The sequence below is a fragment of the Quercus suber genome, unplaced genomic scaffold (genome assembly GCF_002906115.3).
Source record: "Quercus suber isolate HL8 unplaced genomic scaffold, Cork oak 2.0 scaffold_155, whole genome shotgun sequence".
Classification (NCBI taxonomy): domain Eukaryota; kingdom Viridiplantae; phylum Streptophyta; class Magnoliopsida; order Fagales; family Fagaceae; genus Quercus; species Quercus suber.
This window is the reverse complement of record NW_027069616.1, coordinates 53,598-76,183: the sequence shown is the minus strand read 5'-3', so window position 1 is coordinate 76,183 and position 22,586 is coordinate 53,598. Positions and strand designations below refer to the sequence as shown.

Genomic DNA, 22,586 nt, shown 5'->3' with positions numbered 1-22,586 from the left:
CAAATTTCTTGACCTAATGGTAAGGAACAATCATTATGAAATGACTCACAAGCTTCAATTCCTCTCGCCCCACCTACAACAACAAGAATAAATTAAATGAAAATTTTGTTCAATAATGGAATTTTTTTTTCTCCAAACACCTATTACATAGCAATTTATAAAACCATTCATGTGCACGATTCATTAAATCACATGACTATTTTAAGTAGGTTATGGAAACTCTATCCTTTAATAGCGGTGGTAACTTATAACAAAGAATGAGTCAAATTTTGGAACCCCTCTCACACAGTGAGACATGTGGGCTTCATATATGTCTATGCGGTACCGTCTTATGTTACTACTCACTCTTCTAAATAAACGAGAGCAAGTCATTTGCTAGTTCCATATATATATATATATATATATATGCCTCGCACTCTCGTCTTAATATATAACAAATACTAGCATGAACAAAAGTTTGCTGCGAAACACCAAAATGAATAGCGCATCAAATCTAAAAGCGCGGCTCCTCTTTGTTTTAGTCATAACTTTTGTTGGCAACTCAAGACTAGCTGCAGGAAATAATCAGAACGCTGGAAGAAAACTTGATGAAATTCCCGGTGAGTACTTCTTCGAATTTTGGTCAACCAACATTTCTTTCTTCTTCTTCTTCTTTGGTGCTTGCCAAGTTGTTGTGCATATATGCATGCTTTCTTGTACTCGATCTTAGTCTCTTACAATGGAGCGACTAATTCATGTGTTGTAGAGAAGTTTGCTGTGCTAGCTTTCATAGTTAATTCATGTGTTCTTTTTACTCGAGCTTACTCCACTTCTTTTTTTCATTCTTTGTTCTTTTTTAACTCCAGCTTCGTTCCCTCTTATCCTCAAGTTGACTTGAAAGTCCAAGAGTAAATGACTCCGCTTGTCCTTTCGCCTTTTTTTTTTTTTTTTTAATACAAAATCAAGTAAGAGAAAGTAACCGTGCTTGCGAATATTACCAATAGATTTGGACGTGAGTGTTAATTAAATACTTGACTTTTTTAACTGGTTTATGACAAGTCGTACATATTCTGTTTGTACCTTTTGTTTTTAAATGTATTAACTTTAGAGCGTTCTTATCAAGAATTGTAAAAAATATAAATTTTACCATCTCAAAACTCAATTTTATAACATATAACACACCACTTTACAATATTACTTCAATCAAAATTTTTATTTTTTTTAACATTCTATTTAAATATTATTTCTTTATTATTTTTTATTTATTTTTTATTTTTCCTCTCTCTCTCTTTCTCTCTCTCCCCTCTATCTCTCTGTTTCTCAACCCAATTATTCTCAGTACTGCTAGCCACTGCATCCACCCACCCATACCCCAACCACCGCATCCACCCACCATCGCCGCCACCAGCCATCAGTAATCGGACCAAATCAACACCAACCACAGCAAGAAAGAAAGGAAAAAAAATGCACAAACCACAGCCAAATCAAACAACAACCCACAGCCAAAAAAGACCCACAAACCAAATCAACCAAATCGGACCACTACTCCTTCAATCCACACTTCGACCCGTGCTCCATGGTTAACCACCAAGCTCCGTCTGAACATCAACGCCACCAAACCCAAATTGATTACCCCTCCATAGTAATCCAACAAAGAAATAACAAAAAGAAACAAAACCCAAAATGATTACTGGAGTCCGGTGAACGCCGAGCTGGAGCTTAACGAAACCCATTGATGGCCCGGAATGCCACTTCATCATCTTAGCATGGATTTCCACCTCTGACATCTTCAACAAATCGGAAGGTTGGAGATTGGAGTCACCAGAGTCAAATCACAAACCCATATTTGAAGAAATTTCTCTCCGGAGTCTCAGATTCTAGCTCAGTGAGAAGCAGAGAGAAAGAGAGAAAAGATAGAGAAAGTGAGAGTGAGAAAGGAGTTTGAGTTTCAGTGGCGAAAATGGCTAACTAATTTTTTTCTTCTAACTATCTAGTTAGTTGTTAAGGTTTTGAAATAATATTTTTTACTAGCATCTCGAGTTTAAGACTCTCGATTTTGGCCTATAAATCGAGTCTTCGAGACTCGATTTTTATGGTTTAATCATGTCTGATGTGGCATCTTTTTCCACATGGTGACTACTTAAAAATCGAGTCTCTGACACTTGATTTACAAAAAAAAAAAAATTGAAAAAATATTAACTCTTAGGCGCGCCTCACCAAATCAGATCAGATGAGAGAGAGAGAGAGGAGAGAGAGAGACCAGACCAGATCAGATCAAAGAGAGAGAGAGAGAGAGAGAGAGAGAGAGAAAGAGCTCGCGCAACCCAGGGCTCTACGCGCTGCCTGGGTCGCGCGACCCATGGCGCTGCGCGCGGCCTGGGTTCGCAATCGAGGCAGCTGCGCACGGCCTGGGCTACGCCTGGGTCGATCTTCTCTCTCTTTTTGTTTCAGGTTTTTTTTTTTTTTTTCTTCCTCTGGGTTTCTGTAGCTCCCTGGGCTGCGCGATCCAGGCCGCTGCGTGCGGCTTGGGTTTCTCACACACGGCGGGTCGACCTTCTCTCTCTTTCTATTTCAGGTTTTTTTTTTTTCTTCTTTTGGGTTTCTCTGATATTCTGGTGGTTCTTCTCTGATGTGTTTCGGGTTTATATATAAGGGTTATAAATCGAGTCTTTAAGACTCGATTTCCACATAATTGCCATGTGGAAAAAATTCCACATCAGACGTGAACAACTCATGAAAATCGAGTCCCAAAAACTTGATTTATAGACCCGAAATCGAGTCTCTTAGACTCGAGATGCTAGTAAAAAATATTGTTTCAAAACCTTAACAACTAACTAGATAGTTAGAAAAAAAAAATTAGTTAGCCATTTTCGCCAGTTTTAATATGAGGGGAGAGAGAATTAAAAGTATTAAAAAAATGATAGCATTGTGCTACAGTGCGCTCTCATTTTTGAGAGCGCACTATAGCAATATTGCAAAATTTTTAGTATATGCAATCTTTGATGGATCATGTTTTTGGGTTAGAAATGCTATAAAAAAAAAAAAAAAGCATCTTTTGGCATACACAATGCTTGATAAGAATGCTCTTAATAAGGATGTCAAGTAAAAGAAGTGAATATTTAATTTAATTTTTTTTTTTTTTTAAATGATCTGGGTAGAACTTTTATAAAGTTTTCTTCAAATAAAAGACTAATAAGTCATGTGTATATATATATATATATATATAATTTGAATATATAATTTGATAATTTGGAATTGGGGAATTTGAATCTTAAATTTTTTCTTAGAAACAACAAGAAGTGCAAGTGAATAATACTACAGTATAGTCATAAACTATTTTATAACTTTTTACAAATTATTAACGTGGCAAATTCTTATTAGTTCTAATCTGGCTAACATCATATTTTTACTTACTAATAATTATTTGGAAAATACTAGAGTAATATTAGTAATTTATAAAAATGTTGTAAAATAATTTGTATTTGTAACATTACTCTGTTCAAGATATTTTAAGAAAGCTAAATCCACACAATCACACACTCCCCAATCAAAATATTTTTTTATTAAAAAAAAAAAAAAGGAATTTCCATCATGACGCCATCTAAAAACTTCTTGACCAGAGCGAAGAAGTTGCACATTTGAGTCTGGGATACAATACAAAGACCGAGACCATATTTTTAGTTCTCGCCCAAGTAAACTCTCACCACCTCTTCCTCTTTTCCTTTCTTCTAAGGCTCATGATTCTTCCAATCTCTCTCTATTTCTTTGACTGGAGTTTGAGATTGTTTCTTATTTTTCGATCAAAGTTTTTGTATAGGTTTATGTGTACAAAATTTTCTGGCATCTTCAAGTTTAGTTTTGGTGAGTATTTATTTTGAATACAGAATTTTCTTTTAGTTCTTTTGGAGAAGCGTTGCAGTGGGTTACGATTTCCTAATATTGGGCTGTCCAAATGGGTACCCATTGGGCCCAAGCATATGGGCCAATTCCAAGAATGGCTTGTTACCGTATTTTTATTTCAATTTCATGAATTCATTGTGAAAATTGGGAGAACAGGATTTTATCCATTTCAGTTAAAATAGAGAATTTATTTTATGGTGAAGAGTGTATTTCTTAGAATTGATTATGGATCATGCTAACGAGTGTCCTTAGGTCATTAGTTAAAAACTCATTTTAAGAAAGTTTTGACATCACTTTTATAGGAAATGAAAAAAGCTGTCAAAACATTAATTATTTTTTTCTTTTCCCATAAAAACTTTCTTTAACTGGATTCTTAACCAGTGCCTTAAGGGCACTCGTTAGCATTTCTCATTGATTATAAGTAAAGTATCACGCATTTAAAATTCATCTAGCTGGGGACCAGGCCTATTGCCCATTGGTCAATCCACTCTAGATGCCACCAATCCAGCCGAAGGAAGATGTTTTTACCATCTCCTACTTCAAACTTAAAAGATTTGCCTAGCCTCATTCCTTAATTTGAGAAAAAGTTCTCCAACTCCCAAGTGTTTTGTTGTGGAATTTTAACATTCCAAAAGCACTTTACCCTTCAAAAGAACCACATGGACCAATGCAACCCAAAGAGAACCAAATTTAGCCAAAAGGTTCCAAATGTATTTCATTTTCATAACAGCAACCCTGTTCCATTACACCTCCCTTTTTTGGAATACACAATTGCTTCCAAGAGACTTTTTAAAGTTGGCACACACATGCTCTTTTTAATGATTTTTTTTTTAAATATTTTTATTTGGAGAATTTAATGGATGCCCGAGTATTGGTTCATGAAGTATTTTTAAAAAATTTTATAAAAAAGAAAAATATAATTGATTTTTTTAATAGCTTTTTATATTTTTCATAAAAATGATACTATTTTTTTTTTAATTTTTCATTAACAAATGTCTTAAGGGTATTCATTAATTAGACTTAAAAAAAATGGGGATAAAATTGTTCCCCCCCCCCCTAGGAAGATGCCTACTTATTATTGTACCTAACTATCAAGGTCAATGTTTCTGACATTTGTAAGAAATCTTGTCAAGACAAACGTTTCTGTTCAAGATATTGCACAATCGATTTTGTAATGTTTTTTGTCTAATGGAAAAGCATTGCAATTTCCAAAATGTTCTGAATAGAAAAAAATTTCAAACATGTTTCCATGTTCAGAACTGTTTTTAAAGTCATCTAGGATACCTTAATGTTATTGTTTGTTAATTTGTTAGTATGCATACAACGGCCCCTAGGCACAGCACAGCATTGTGCAGTCAAGATTTATTTCAGAATTTCATTCACATATCTTTTGATTCTTTTCATTAGTATCGCTGCCCATGTGCATGTTCCATTCATCATTTGTTTTTTCCTTGGTCCCTATTGCCTCAGCATTATAATGTTTCTCAAGCTTTAATACAACTTGTCTATTCAATTGTGTGTCTTTTTGGCTAGAAAGTCACTATGTTCCTCAATCCGTGTAAATTTGTTAAACACAACGAGGCGGTTTAGGAGGTTGTTCTATATATATATATATATATATATATATAAGTTGAGACGTAACATTTAATGTTGCTATGCTTTTATTGAGCCACATGATACTCTTTTTATTTTTCTTTTTAAATCATTTCTCTCTTTATGATTTTTTTTTTTATATAAAATAATTAAATACATATCATGGACAAACATCATTATTCACTAGTAAGTTGCTCAAGCGATTTATGGATAGTTTTGTGATATTTTATGTAAGACGGTTTTAGATAATGTTGTACATATATTATAAAGAAAGAGTAAACTAAATTAGAGTAAAAAAATATATACATTTTAAAATATTAAAAATCAGTTTAGTAGTTTTACTACATATTTGTAGTCCTTATAAGGTAAGATTAATTCTTTTTAAAATCATAAAACCAAAAATAAATGCAAAAGAGTAACCAGACTATGAAAATTAACTAATTTTTGTTGTATTCACATATTTCATACCATGAAATGAAAGTATGCCCAACTCTATAACTGTCTTCTACTCATCAATAGTATGACATTAAGACATGCTGTAGGCAAGTGTGTATGCATGTGTCTTATAGATGATTTAAAATTAAACCCTGGTAGAATATGACTTTACATTGTGCATCAAATATTCTCTCTACTTATATACCCAAAACAAAAACTATCCAACCAAATTACCTATACCTAAATCATATTTAAGCCCCTAATTTAAAAAAGAAAAAAAGAAAAAAAAATTACCCGTAGGGGTTTCGGGTTCTTGATGGTGGTGGGAGGCCAGTAACAAAGGTGGTGACCCTTCAAATTCCTCTTTCTCTCTCTTTCAAATGTTATGTTAGTCTTAGGCCTTTTATTTTGGTAATATATAGTGAAATAGTGTGTTTTATTTAACAATCCACAACATTTTTGTGTCTCTCTATCTCTCGTCAGGGCCTTATCTGGTTAGTTATTACTATTAGTCATTACTTATTTTATTTTATTTTTGCTTTTTATTTAAAAAAATACCAAAATAGTGAGTATGCCAAAAAACATAAAGAATAGAGAAATGTGTAGTATAAGCTTAGGCAATGAATGAGATATTAATGAGATAGAGGTAAAATAAGTTAATGTGAACTTTTTGGTAACTGTAAAAAAAAAAACTTAATAAAAAAGGTAAAAAAAAATGTTAAATGCAAAATTAGAATGCCACTTGACAGGACCTCATGCACTCCCCCATGAGGTCTCTGCTTGAAATAGTGCGGTTTATTTAACAATCCACAACATTTTTGTGTCTCTTTATCTCTCTCCGATGTCTTATTTGGTTAGTTATTACTATTAGTTCTTATTTTCTTTTATTTATTTATTTTAAAAATACTAAAATAGTGAATATGCTAAAAGACATGAAAAATGGAGAAAGGTGTGGTTTAAGCTTAGGCAATGAATGAGATAACAGTAAAATAAGTAAATGTGAACTTTTGGGCAGCAGTAAAAAAAACTTAATGAAAGAGATAAAAAATATGCTAAATGCAAAATTAGAGCAGCACTTGGCAGGACCTCATGAACTCTCACATGAGGTCTCTCCTTTTATATATGTATTAATTAGATACAAATATTTGACTATTCAGCTACCCTAATTGATTTCAGCTTTTCGTTTTCTTCTTTCAAATTTCAAGTAATTGTTAAAATTGAATAATTCATTATTTTTTTAATAGATAAAATTAACATTTCAAGTGTGTCTCTTCGTTTATCTATTGTTATAGTGTTTCATCTTCCAAACTTTCAGTTTTTCACAACCTTGTCTCTCTCTCACTTATACATTGATTATTTGTTTAAGTTTTACAATGTTATATATACCAATGCACATTTTAGATACAATCACCCATCATCTACAACAAAAAATTTAGCACAATACTAATTATTTTCCATATTTTTCAATCAAGCTTTAGTTTTCACCATTTTGAGAAGACATCAAGCATTAAGTGTCTCTTCGTTTATCTACCGTTATAGTATTTTCTCTTCCAAAATTTCGGTTTTACACAACCTTATCTCTCTCTCACTCATACATTGATTATTTATTTAAGTTTTACAATGTTATATATACTAATGCAAATTCTAGATACAATCACCCATCATTTACAACAACAAAAAATTAGCACAATACTAATTGTTCTCCATATTTTTCAATCAAGCTTTAGTTTTCACCTTTTTGAAAAGACATCAATTTTTTTTTTCAGAAACTTTCAAAGTTAAGGCAATAATAGGAAGACTATTGAGGTAAACAAAATGCATAATAAAAAATGATCTTTTTTTTTTTTTAGTATTCTTGCATTTTTTTTGAAGTGATTTTGTTGTGTTCCTTTCCAAATTTTTCAACGATATTGACTTTTGTTATTTTTAATTAAGACTTAGAATTGTTAATGCAATTTTATTTGGCCTATCATTTTTGTGGAAATCCCTAATGTTGATATGAAACATGTTGATAATGAACATTTTGTGTGCTTATTTGTAAAGTGTCAAGAAGTCAAAAAGTTTTTAGTGCAATAATTTTGTTATTGTTGCATCCCATGTGTTTGGTAAAATTTCTTTTAAAATCTTATGCATTTTTTCTCAAATTAGTTTGTAATTTTTATTTTGTTCATTCTATTACAAATAATAGGAATCTCCACCATTAAATTTTGAGCTAATTTAAGCTTTCTTGGTAAACTTTTACTTTGTTTAGTTGATCATCTTTAAGGAAAAAACCAAAAAAGAATAAGACAAAATATAATTTACTCTAGAGCATTATGCTATTAATGTTTTTATGTATAGATACTTAAGGAATTTGATTAATTCTTTCTTGGAATTCCTATTATCCTTATGTCTAGCCTCTTTGATTAATTTTTGGGAGTTCAAGTGATAGCCTAGCAACATTCTTTATGGTGTCCCCTATTTGTGATTGAAAACCCTCTCTCTCTCTCTCTCTCTCTCTCTCTCTCTCTCTGTCTCTCTCTCTCTATATATATATATAATCGGCTATTCAAATTAAGAATTCTCATGTGTTACTCTTTAAGGATTTTATTAGATATATAGATCGTACTTTTGGTTTATGAAACATGATCAACAAAACATGGTTTTTATATAATTATATCTAGACTATGCTACAATGTCATGATGAATGGATTGATCTTATTTTATTATAAATCTAAGTAATCATGTGGTTTATGAATTTGAAGAGTTATATATTGCGGGATTTGTTCATATGATGAAATAAAGTTTTCTTTTTGCATTTTATTTTATTTTTATTTTACCACTTTATTTATTGATTATGATCTATTGCATAGTTATCTTTATATACTTTTTCACTTAATTTCAATTGGGTGGAAGAAAGTGATGTGAATCTATGTTTTGAAGAAAAATATACCTATAAGTGTTGAATTGCATACTTTTTTTTTTTTTTGGGAAAAATAATTGCATACATTTGTATAGTAATAAACAAAGTATATATACATCAATACATGGTTAGAACTTAGTCTAATAGTTCTTACATGGTAAAAATAAATTATATAAAATTTATTGCATTGTAATTTCATACATATCTCACTATATATAATATCCAACTACAAAATATATTTAATTTGTTAGTTGTTACACCCCCAAAAAAAAATTCTAATATAAAATATAATTTCAAATAACACATATTGACTTTTAAAAATATACAATCTAATATATTAATTCAATAATTATCCAACAAAACATATTTATATCAAATTTTCCCGGAGCGACTAGTGAACAATTAATTCCTATTCACTTGTGTAATAGGCTGGTAGCTTTTAATTACTAAAGGTTAACACTACAATTTTGGTATAAAGAAAAAGTTTAACATCTGAATAATCTGAAACTTTAAGCAAATCAAAACCAACGTTTTGGCTTTCACATACATATACAGTTTTGTCTTAGCATGGGAGTTCACAAGGCCACAAAAAGGTAGGTGTTGCAACTTGCAACAACATTGACTCATCCATGCTTGGAGCTTAAGCTATTTGAAAATTTGTGTCTTAGGAATTTTGGTGCCAATTTTATTTTATCTCCTAAAAACATAGGGTGTTCTCATTGGTACCTTATTTGAGGAGACCATATAGATTGCTTATGTCTAATCAACTCCCTCTTTCTTTTTCAAAATTTCAAGGTTTCATTAGCATTGATTGTGGCAACAATGAAGATTACATTGATGTGGATACCAACATCCCTTACATATCAGATAAAGGATTGATAGACACTGGAATAGTTAAGACGGTATCCTCTGATTCACCTACAGATCTTCCACGGTATGCCAAGAACTTGAGAAGTTTTCCCCAGGGAACAAGAAATTGTTACACACTGAAACCAGAGAAAGGTAAAAACAATAATTATTTGAACAGGGCAACATTCGTTTATGGGAATTACGATGGTGAAAACCAAATACCGTTATTCGACCTACATCTTGGGGTTAATGAATGGACAACGGTGAATTTAACAAATGCTAGTCCATACGGTTATTATTTCGACATTATTCATGTTCCCTTGACGGATTACATAGACGTGTGTCTGGCAAATACTGGCCATGGGGTGCCATTCATTTCAGCATTGGAACTGCGGCATTTGGACAATTCCATTTATCAAACTCAGGGAATGGCACTAACAAAAATAAGGGGATACGATGTTGGAAGGAACAGTTCTGACTTTAGCATCAGGTGATTCTTGTTTGCCTTCCTGAGCTAAAATTAAAATTAGTTCAACAATTTCCTGGATCTCATAATTGCTTCGTGTTCATTCTTCTTTTATTTTTATGATGGAACTTTGGTCTATCACTGAATTTCATCTTCAATGCATGGCTAGAACTTATCCATTACATGCCTTTCATTTTATGATGACTCTTACATCACTCAGGACTATCATATTTCTGTTCTATGTTCTCAAACTTATATGCTTAGAAAAGTGAGCACACCACCCAGCTGCATTTCATTAATTTTTACCATGACAACGATATTTTCATTTTCTAGTTACCTTGTTCATGTTCATCAATTTCAAAAGCACTTGAATGCCTGCTCGTATAAATAATTTATAAAGTTGTTCCAATCTCTCTCTCTCTCTCTCTCTCTCTCTCTCTCTCGCTCTCTCTCACACACACATTAGGTATCCAGATGATGTCGATGATCGCGTTTGGAATCCTACACTATTTAATTGGATCCCAATTACCACAAACTCAACCATATATAGCGAGAGCAGTGAGAATCCTTATGATTTACCAGATGTTGTATTGAAGACTGCTGCCAAAACACAGAACTCTAGCATTCCCTTAAGCTTATACTGGAGTCCGCCAGATTCTCTTTCAAAATGCTATGTTTACTTTCACTTTGCTGAGATTGAGAAACTTGAAGCTGGCCAGCAGAGGGAATTAAAAATTAATTTGAATGGCGAGCGCTACCTGACAGAATCTGTTAAACTGGATTATCTAAAACCACATACCATTGTCCAAAATAATCCGCCAATTAGTGGAGAGCGGATTCACTTTTCTATATCTGCAGTTGAGGGAAATAAGCTTCCTCCAATTCTCAATGCTGTTGAGATATTTGTGTTAAAAGAGCTCCCAAATAAAACAACTGCCGTCCAGGGGCAGAGCCACATAGTGGCTTGAGGGGGCTGAGGCCCCTGCAAAAAAAAAAAAAAAAATTCCCATTAGACTAGGAAGAAAAAATATATATATATATATATATATATCTATTCTACTTTCAAGCAAAAAAAAAACGCCCAAAACAAATTTGAACTAAAATCTGAAAAATAAATAAATAAATAAATAAAAATGTAATAGAGCCCACGGCGAGCCCAAGCTCGCTCACGGCAAGCCCACGGATTCTCAACCAAAAACAAAAAAAAAAACAATACAGAGCATCACGTCGCTGGCAGAGAGTTGAAACCCATCACGTCACTGGCAGTGGCAGAGAAATCAAACCCAATACTAAAGCACATCAAACTCCAGCAAACCAAAACGCAAAACAGAGGTGTTTATCAAAAAAAAAAAAACCCCAATACACAAACCAAAACCAAACCCCAAGTCCTCAGCAAACCAAACCCAGTAACCCACGGTCACGTCGCCGTCGTCATTGCCGCAGCTCGCTCGTCATCGTCGTTGCTTGCCTGGTCGCCGCTCATCGCAGATCGCAGAACGTAGATCGGAGATCGCAGATCGCAGAACGTAGATCGCAGAACATGCTGCCTCTGCTCCGATGCAGCAGTGCTCGTTGGCAGTTGCTCCCTCCGCTCCAGCCTCCGGCAGTTTGGCCCTCCCTCAAGGTTTTTCTCTCTAACTCTTTCTCAGTCTCTCTCTCTTTATCTCACTGAAGGAAAAAAATGAAATGAATATTTATGAAGAGTCTCTTTATTCTTTATCTAAGCCTATCTGATGATTCTGATCTCACATCCCGGTAAGTGTCTCTCTCTCTTTTGAATTGTGACTCTCTGATTGGCTGATTTTGCTTTTTGCCTGTTTTAGTGTTTTTGTCTTTTTAAATTTGGCATTATCTTATCCCTTTTTGTTGTTGGTCAGTGACTTAGTGTGTTGGTGTTTGGTGAAATATTAATTGTCATTTAGTGTAACGTGTGTTATGATTTGTGATTGGCATTGCGAAATTTTCTGATTGCAGCTAGCTATTGTGATTGGGGCGCATTTTGTGCTTGTCTATTGGCTGTTGAGTGGGGTGGGGAGGGGGTAGATGGGCTATGGGCACATGGGGCCGGGTGCAGCATAATAATTAAAGCAATGTAATTAATTAAATTAACCAATATATAATAAAAGCTATATAATTAAAGCTATAGTGAAAATTAAATTAAAGCTAAACAATAATAATTAAAGCTATATAATTAAATTAACCAATATATTATAAAAGACAAATTAATTAAATTATTTTTGTTTTTGTTTGAGGGGTTATTATTAATTAAAGTTGTATTAAAAATGGGCTAACTGTTTAAATTATAGTGAAAATTTTGTTTTTTTCTTAAGTATGAATAACATTCATATAACTAAGTAAAAATTTCTAATTAAATTTTTTTTTAAAATTCTTTTCAGGTTAATTTTTGAGTCATATTCTTAAAGCTAAAAGAATTATGAGTAAACGAAAAACAATTGATGCATTCTTTAAGAAAAAAGATGCTAGCAATTCAGAAATTAGGACACCTGTGGCTGTAGAAACAAATCTTAATACTTTAATACCTGATGAACACCCCTCCAAATGTCCAAAACTTCAATTTGAAGAGATAGATCGTGATCCAAGATCACGTAAACAAATATGTGAATTTCCTATCAACCAACAAGATGAAATCCGACAAGCTTATCTTAAAGAAAGTCCATATCAACCTGAAAATATAGACTATCTATACAATGATGATACTCATCGTCATCGATTTCAACCTTCATGGTTTGGTTCACATAAGGATTGGTTGGAATACTCACCTTCAATGGATGCGATATATTGTCTACCTTGCTACCTTTTTAGTAAGAAACCAATAGGTTGTCCTAAATCAGATGTATTCATTTCACGAGGTTTTAATAATTGGAAAAAGGTGAAAGATGGAATGAATTGTCCTTTAATTCGTCATGAAGGGAAAGAACCAAACTCCCCACATAAAATTGCTGTGAAATGTTGCGAGGATTTAAAGAATCATTCACGGCATATTGACAAGCTGATTGAGAAACAAACGTCAAAAGAATTAGAGAATAATCGGTTGCGGCTCAAAACCTCAGTAGAGTGTGCTCGATGGCTAGCATTCCAAGCTTGTGCTTTTAGAGGTCATGATGAAAGCCTTGATTCAAAAAATAGAGGTAATTTTATTAAATTGATAAAATTCACATCAACTTTCAATGACAAAGTAGCTAGTGTTGTCTTAGAAAATGCACCAGGAAATGCCAAATATACATCACCCACAATTCAAAAGGAGATTTTCCATATTCTTGCTAGTAATGTGTGAAATGCTATTCGTGAAGAAATTGGGGATGCAAAATTTTGCATTCTTATTGATGAAGCTCGGGATGAGTCGAAGAAAGAGCAAATGGCCATCATTTTGAGGTTTGTTGATAAAGAAGGTTTCATTAAAGAGCGTTTCTTTCATGTTGTGCATGTTAGAGACACTACTGCATTGACTTTAAAGAATGAGATATGTGCTGTCCTTTCTCATTACAACCTCCACATTGAAAATATTCGAGATTAAGGATATGATGGGGCTAGTAACATGCGTGGTGAATGGAATGGATTACAAACTCTTTTTCTTAAAGAGTGCCCATATGCTTATTATGTACACTGTATGGCTCATAGGTTGCAATTAGCTCTAGTTACAGCATCTAGAGAAGTAAAAGATGTTCATCAGTTCTTTGATCATTTGGTTAATATTATCAATATTGTTGTTGCTTCTAATAAGCGTAATGATGAATTGCAACATGCTCAAGCAGAACAAGTTGAGAATATGATTGCTTCTAATGAAATTGAGACTGGAAGAGGTGCAAACCAGATTGGTACTTTTCAACGAGCTGGAGATACTAGGTGGGGATCTCATTTTCAATCTATTTCTAGTTTGATTAACATGTTTGATGCTACTTGCAAAGTTATCAACACTATCTCTGAGGAAGGGGCTAACTATAAACAACGCGGTGATGCCGAGAGAGCTTATCAGGTATTAACATCATTTGAATTTATTTTAATCTTGCATTTGATGAAAGAGATAATGGGAATTACTAATGTTCTTTGTCAAGCTTTGCAACAACGTTCTCAAGACCTTTTAAATGCCATGCATTTAGTTTCAACTACAAAATTACTTATTCAAAAGCTGAGAGATGATGGATGAGAGCCTTTACTTGCTAGTGTTATAGCATTTTGTGAGCAACATGAAATTGATATTCCTGATATGAATGCTCGTTACACTAAAGGTCGAGGTAGATATCGTCGTCAAGATGAAAATTTAACAATGGAACATCATTTTAGAATTTGCATATTTACAGTTGCAATAGACTTTCAATTGCAAGAATTGAAAAGTAGATTTTGTGAGCTAACAACGAAACTTGTCATTCTTAGTTCAGCTTTAAATCCCAAGGATGCTTTTAGATTATTCAAAATTGTTCATATATGCAATTTAGTTAAGAAATATTATCCTCAAGATTTTACTGAACAAGAACAAGAACTTTTGGAGTCTCAATTGCAACATTATGAGCTTGATGTGATAAAACATCCAGATTTTTAGAATATGAGTACAATTTCCGAGCTATGTAAGGGATTAAAAATTTCAGGAAAGTCTAATATCTATTTTTTGATTGATAGACTTATTCGTCTTGTGTTGACCCTTCCAATTTCTACAGCAACTACAGAATGAGCTTTCTCAGCTATGAAGTTGTTAAAAACAAGACTTCGCAATAGAATAGAGGATGAGTTTTTGGCAGATAATATGATAGTTTATATAGAGAAGGGAATTGCAGGGAATTTCATTATGGAGATGATAATGGATGAATTTTATTCCATGAAAAATCGTCGTCAGGCATGATTTGATCTGGTTGATGACCCGACCTGACTTTAATAATGTTGCGTGGTTTTTAATGGGAGATTTACTGAGGCTTAGTCCATGGAGCGGAGGCTTGGGCAGGCAAAATTTTTTTGGCCCGTTTTGTAGCCCATTGTGAATCCTGTGCGCAGGATATAAAAGCCTTTTTTTTTGTGATTAGGGTTTTGTCTTGTTGTTGTTTTTGAGAAAGAAAAACACTATAACCGCACATTGTAATTTTTTTTTATAATAGTGAAATCTCTGCAACTCTGTGGACGTAGGCAAATTGCCGAACCACGTAAATACTGTCTTGTGCGTGTGATTGTTTTTCTTTCGGCGTTTTGTTTTCTCTATTTTTTTGTTTCTCACAGGTTTGGAATTTCGGTTGAATTCCCAACATGTTCAAGTATATGATGATATATGAAAGTTGATAATTTTGTATCCAATAGACTTAAGAATTATATTTAGTATATTTATATTACAACCCGACCCCCCCATGTATTTATTCCTTGCTACACCCCTGATATCATCTTATAGGAAAAACTCCACCTTAACTTGGAGGGTCACATAAAATGGACCCTGAGATTAACTGATATGAAAATATGATGCATCATTTTAGAACATTTGACAGTGGAACAAACTCCTTTCATATGCAATAAAAATAAAAAGTTTTGTCATGCCTTCTGATATTTGATTGAATTTATTTAATTTTTATGGAATGTTCAAACACAGAACCTCTCCAAAAATGAGAAATATTTTTTTGAAATGTAAATTATCTTTCAAACAACGGCAACAATTCTTCCTTCTTTCTTAATGAAGCAATTTGACAGGGGAGATTGCAACTTCGTTCTCCAATCTCAAGGCAATGCAGTCCTTGTGAGTCTTAATTTGAATTATGATTGATTTAACATTCAGTTACTATAAAATAGTACCAGCTAGACACCAGCAGGTCAAGCAACTCTATCTGCTAGGTAGAGATTACCAATTGGCAGATGGATGATGGATCCCTTAAGTACCAAAGGCATCAATGCTTGGAGAGTGTACTTGTGGGATTTAATGCCAGGAAGTTTTAATTGAAAAATGCTATATGCAAGTCCTGCAGTTTCATATCAAGTTTTCGAAAGAAAATAATTTTTTAGCTTAGCATATGTGGATCTGTTATTCTCAAAATCTTGCTAACTCCGGTTTCAGGGATTTATCATATAATGACTTAACCGGGCCACTACCAGAATTTTTGTCAGAAATGCCAAATTTGAACACACTGTAAGTTGTTGAGCTTTGATCTTGGTATTGCAAACATAACTTTTGGGGAAGGAAATTGAGGTGATCTGCATAACAATATCTTTGCAGTAATGTAAGTGGGAACAACCTCACAGGTTCAGTTCCTGAGGCTCTTCTGCAGAAGTTTAGGGATGGGAAATTGGCCTTGAGGTTAGTTTATCTTCCTTTCTCCAATATATTAATGTACTTAATAATTCTAATTTAAATTTGTCACTTACCTGTGTTTTTAAGATCTTTTCCCTTAATAAATGCTTTTTATACAGCTAAAACTAGGAAAAAAAAAAGTAAATGTTGTTAACTAATATGCACAATAGATGTCATTTATATTTTAAACATCAATTTGTATTGCATGATTACTGCACTATCTATCCATGTAGATTATGTTTAAAGACTTACTTACCTTGGCTTATTACCTTGATGCATTTTATGCAAGTGTTGGCGAAAATCCAGATCTTTGTCTGTCAGTTCCATGCAAGAGAAAGAAGAAAAAGGAGGTTGTTGTTCCAATTGTTGCATCATCTATAGCAGCAGTCCTGGTCCTTCTGTTCATCTTTAGTGCTTTGGTTATCTATAGAAGGAAAAGAAAAGGAGGTACTTCTTTCTTTATTTTCTGCTTGTGTAATCATTATCACTTTTCACCAAAGTGAGGTCGTTTACAAGAGATGTATCACCCAATCCCAGCTAGTCCTATTTTTCCTTTGACACACCAAAGCCTTTAAGAAAGTTATAAAAGATAATTATAGAAATTGAAGAAAATAAAGCGAACACCTAATTAGATTTCACCGGTGGCCATTGTGGCCAATTACATAATCAAGAGTCAAGACAGTAAATTATGCAATTGATTAACAATTTTGAATACATCCATGGACCATTCAACATGTGAGCAAGTGGTAAGTGCACTCATTCTCTTCATGCAATTCTTGGGTATGAATCCTGCTTGAGTAATGTTTCAGTTGTCCTGTACCTTACTTTATGGTTTAAGCGGGATGTATTTTTCTCGGGATTGGCATCCTAGGACTGTAGTGGTACCCTTTTTGCTCGACCAAAGACAAAGTATTAATGACAGTAATAATTACATCCGTGGGAAAGTTGGCTAGCTTTCAGTACTCACGTAAGATCTCCAGATACACAAAAATGCAGTCACAACTCCTCCAAGTTCCTATATATGCTTCGACACACCAGGTCCATACCTATAGTCACCTAGCATTGCCAAAAAATTAAATAGGTAAATAACAATCCAACTACTGTGCCACAGAGTCAGAGATTATCAACCGTAGTCTCCATGGAGTTCACTGTTCAATAGAATTGAAAATGTTATTACCCTCTTTACACCAAAACCATGTCATTCCAATCCCCTGCTGTTTTGTAAAAGAACCTGTTCCAGTCATCTTCAATTCATGATATTCAGAATGATAAAGCCAGAAAACTTAGGGAGATCACTTCATACAATCTTGAGCCCATGATGACCTTATAGATGAGCATGCAATCCAGGACTTCCTTTAGCTTTATCTGTAGAAGGCTAAAATGTCGCTGCAGATGGATTCGGTGGCCCAAGCCCATGAGTTTATTTGCATTTACTGTCTGGGATAGTAGACTCTGGATTTAACCTTCAACATACTGTGTGAGATGAAATCCATTTGGGGGAGACAAACAGGGCCGGCCCAAGATAATTTGAGGCTTAAGGCAAAAATTTTAAAGGGACCTTTTACATCTAAATATCACTTAAATAATATTTAGTTTTTTTTTTATACAAACTAGCATATCACCAATTAAAAAAAAAAAAAAAAAAAGCTTATTCAAACATTCATTTATTATACTGTTTAAGTGATACTGATCATATACTGTCACATCAGTTTGTAAGTTTTTTTTTGTAAAATTTGTATTAGTTTTAGCATTTTTCATTCATTTAATAGAAATTAGGTTGCATTTCTATTAATTCATTTTTTTTTCTTTGAGAAAATGCTAAATTACTATAAATTTTATTACAAAAAGCTTACAAACTGATGTGACAATGAGGTGACACTTCAACAAAAAAATATATATGAGTATTGAATTATTTCATATGATTAGTGACATGTCAATTTATAGGACTTGTGCAATAAAATTTATAATATACTAGTATAACTTTAATATTTTAGAATTGAGAAAAAAATGAACACCTAACTCACGTTTTTCTTTAATTTAAAAAAAAAAAAAAATCCCCTTATTGCCCTCATATTTGGGGGCCTTCCCATTTTAGGGGGCTTTAGGCCATGGTCTAGGCCTAGGGCCGGCCTTGGACACAAACATGAGGGATTTAGCACATAAACTATACATATTCCCCCACATCCCTCAAAAACATTTTTTTAATGGGCAAATTACAACTTACCCACTTGTGATTTAGTCGAAATTTAAATTGCTTACATGTGGTTTGAAATTTGAAACTTTAAGTATCTGAGGTTAGCTCAATTAAATTTTCGTAACTCATGGGTTAAATCATAAATAGGCAACTTAAATTTCAACCAACCATAGGTAGGTAAGTTGTAATTTTCCAATTTTTAATAGATTGTGCATGTTACAATTGTGAAAATCTTCCTTCTTGTAGATATGGTTACCAAATCCAACATCAAATCAAAGAATCAACAGTATAGCTACTCAGAAGTTGTGAGCATAACTAATAACTTTAGAACCATCATTGGAGGAGGAGGATTTGGAAAAGTGTACCTTGGCAAACTGAAAGATGAAACTCAAGTTGCTGTTAAGTTGCTCTCTACTTCTTCAAACCAAGGCTATAAGGAATTTCGAGCAGAGGTTAGATTGGACATTGCAGCCAATCTTTTCAATTACTTGAGTATTTAATTTTAAATAGAAACTGTGATTATATCATGCAGCTAAAAGTTTTTCATCCAATTAAATTGTTGAATTGGTTTGAAATATAGGCACAACTTTTAATGATAGTTCATCATAAAAACTTGGTTTCTCTTGTTGGATACTGTGATGAGGGTGCAACAAAGGCACTCATATATGAGTATATGGCTAGTGGCAACCTACTCCAACATTTATCAGGTATTTAGTTATTTATTGGTTACCATTTGTGTCCAAAGGCTTTTCACCATATGACCCTTTATAAGTTATTTTTGTCAAATCAAAAGCAAGATTTAGTATAGGGCAAGGCTTGGATAGAGCACCATAACTACATTCAGCTGGCTTTGAGTAAGACCAGGGCACCTTATAGGTTTAGCTCGTGCCAGATTAGTGTCAAGTATTTCCCAGTGGGCAGTCCCATTTTACCTACTGTTATCATGCAACACAACGACCACAGCCTATGAAACTGTAATCAAGTCTTGCCCCTTAGAGGCCAAGCTAATCTTTTCATGATACACTGATACTGATTCAAAACAAAAGACCAACCAAAAAGGGGAGGGTAGGGTGCCAACTAGCCAATCTAATCTTCATATAACTGAAGTGCTATTGCTATTTCATACAATTAGGATTAGCTGATTAGGAATGTTTAGTTTGACTAACAGCTTACAAATTTTATTAATTCTCTTTACATGATAGGGAAATTAGAGCTAATTTTTATAACAGCCCAGCTAAAAGATAAATTGATATGTTTTGGCTGCAGTGACGAACACAAATGTATTAACTTGGAACGAGAGAATTCATATTGCAGTGGATGCAGCACATGGTTTGCAAACAAATCGATTACATGATTATTCATCTACTATATATATATATATATATATGTGTGTGTGTGTCTTTTTTAATTTGAAATGGTTTGCAATGGTTTTCTAATGGCAGGGTTGGAGTATCTACATAATGGTTGCAAGCCACCTATAATCCATAGAGATTTGAAGCCTTCCAACATTTTATTAAACGAACACATGCAAGCCAAGATAGCTGATTTTGGGCTGTCTAGAGCCTTTGCAACTGAAAATGACTCTCATGTGTCAACTCGCCCAGCTGGTACATTAGGATACGTTGATCCTGAGTAAGTGTTTGCTGATTTGATATGCATGTTTTTAAAAAAATAAAAAATTGAAGCAAGAGCGTAGTTAACTTTTCAAGTATCATGTACATAAGTTTAAATGAAATCTCCTACATAATAAGGATCACATCATTCAATTTTAAGTTCCCAATGCATTTAAAACCTATCAAATTTATGAATTTCTTTTAATAGCACAAAATTTGTGAAATTTTGCGGTTTTTAACTATATACTATAATAATTTCGATGCTTGGCTCACATTCTACACCAATGGAAGTTGTCAAAAGCATAAGAGTGCCAACAACTCTTATTCAAGGTTCAAGCAATTAACCATTTAATCACCAAGTACAACTATGATATAACGGAAGTAATTACTAGAAAAATTACACCAACTTACAAGTTTCTAGCATTGATCTATCCACTTGTGTTTTACGTGCAGATTTCAATCATCTGGAAACTTTAATAAGAAAAACGATGTCTATAGCTTTGGGATTATTTTGTTTGAGCTAATCACTGGCCGCACTGCAATAGTACGAGGCCCTGTGAGAAACAATCACATACTTGACTGGGTTAATCCTTTGATTGAAAGGGGTGATGTTCAAAACATTATTGATCCAAGATTAGAAGGAGAATTCAATAGTACTTCTGCCTGGAAAGCTATAGAGATAGCCATGTCATGCATACCATCATATGCTATCCAAAGGCTAGACATGAGTTATGTGTTGGCAGAACTTAAAGAATGTTTAGCTCTGGAGATGGCTCATGAAATAACTCAAAGGATGGCAACTAAGGGCAATTTAACTACTTCAAACACTCCATTCAAAATGACCCAGTTGGAGTATGAATCAGATATTGTGCCCCATAGTAGGTAGAATTTTTATTTTTGGATATTTGATAGTTGGGACAGGGAGCATTAGAACTTGGACATCGTTGTTGAAAATACTAGATAGTGTCAATTGAGCTATAAAGCTTATTGACGCATATTAGGCAACCATCCAATAAAATATTAGTGGTCAGGTGTTCTTTGTATGCTATATGACAAGTTTGCGTTACATTAGTATTTGACGAACTTTTTATATCCATGTTTTGTCTTTTGTTGAATGAAAGTATGAGTGTGTATTATAACTTGTTTCTATATTTTCCAATGGACAAGTAAATTATAATTATGCATAATTTATATTCTGCATGTGCTTAAGGGTTTAGTTTTTAAAGAAACATTGTTATGTAGTAACAAGTACATTATAATGGTCTAGAATGTCGACTACAGTGGCTCTATATTTTGAACAAATCAAGTCCCTATTAAAGCCAATTTCAGACTGTAAATTCTCTTGTTTTATATTTTATAATCACCACTCATTAAGCTCATGGACGTTGAAGCACCTTTCTCATATGATTAAAAAAAAAAAAAAAAAAGGAAAAAAGAAAAAAAGAAATACATACCTCTAACATTGAATACGTGAACAGAGGTAGGCTATAAGACAAAAGCCTTCATGTCATATTCAGTTCAGAGCTGGGCAAGTTGGACGGTGATTTGGCTGCTGCTGCTGGTAATAACATCGCTTTGGGTGCCATTGCTCTTATTTTTACAATTGCGCAGTGCCACAATGAGAATCAGGAGGCTAACCATTGCCATGGTGAGTTTGACCCACGAAAGCACTTGTTCTTCTCTGTACGTTACAAAAAGATCAATGAAGTTATATCAAATATTCAACATTGAAAAATAATTTTTTTTTTTTTTTAAAGTACATAATGCATGAATAACTTTAGGTATTGTTTTGCTACCTGTTTAGAGGGTGAGGAGAAGGGTTTTCAAAACTGGAAGGGTTGAAAGGAGGCAAGGAATGTATAAAATTTTCTATTTAAGAATTATAAGAGAATGATAATTAATGGCGGAGAGAGAGTTGCTACGAAGATACAAAGATGAAGTTTAGAGTTTATATATATTAAAAGAAAGCTGAAGTAGCCGTGTGACAGTGAAAATAAATAAGAAGTTGATAGACTTCAGCAGATGAACCTTCTATCCATCTATCAAAAAAACCTTCTATCCTTTACTAAAAAGAAGCATAATAGATTAACCAAAATAGAAGGAAAAGTGAAGAGAAAAAAATAAAAGAAAAGTATTAGAAACGAAAAAACGTGAAGGAAAAAATAATTACAGAAAAATATTAGAAACGGATTTTTTTTTTTTTTTTTTTTTTAATCTTCAATATAAGTGATTAGTTGTAATACACTATTAGGCATTTGTGTCTATCCAAAGTGTTATTTTCCTTAAAAGAAGTCTATTCAAAGAAGAGCTTGATATATTATTAAATTATTAAGTTTTTGTGTTCATCAAACTCTATCCAAAGAGATGATAAAGTAGTA

At 33.3% G+C, this 22,586-nt stretch overlaps 1 protein-coding gene across 1 annotated transcript; it reads left to right on the top strand.

The window, feature by feature from the left end:
- The first annotated feature begins 475 nt into the window (after positions 1-475).
- LOC111997890 (putative leucine-rich repeat receptor-like serine/threonine-protein kinase At2g19230) lies at positions 476-21,142 on the top strand. Its single transcript, XM_065777454.1, has 16 exons — positions 476-599; positions 9,605-10,148; positions 10,675-11,017; positions 12,595-13,273; positions 13,436-13,517; positions 13,764-14,118; positions 15,709-15,743; positions 15,796-15,852; positions 16,168-16,239; positions 16,327-16,407; positions 16,691-16,848; positions 18,842-19,047; positions 19,176-19,302; positions 19,862-19,924; positions 20,038-20,227; positions 20,662-21,142. The coding sequence occupies exons 1-16, from the start codon at positions 476-478 to the stop codon at positions 21,092-21,094; spliced, it is 3,549 nt and encodes a 1,182-aa protein (XP_065633526.1). The 3' UTR covers positions 21,095-21,142.
- The last annotated feature ends 1,444 nt before the right edge of the window (positions 21,143-22,586 follow it).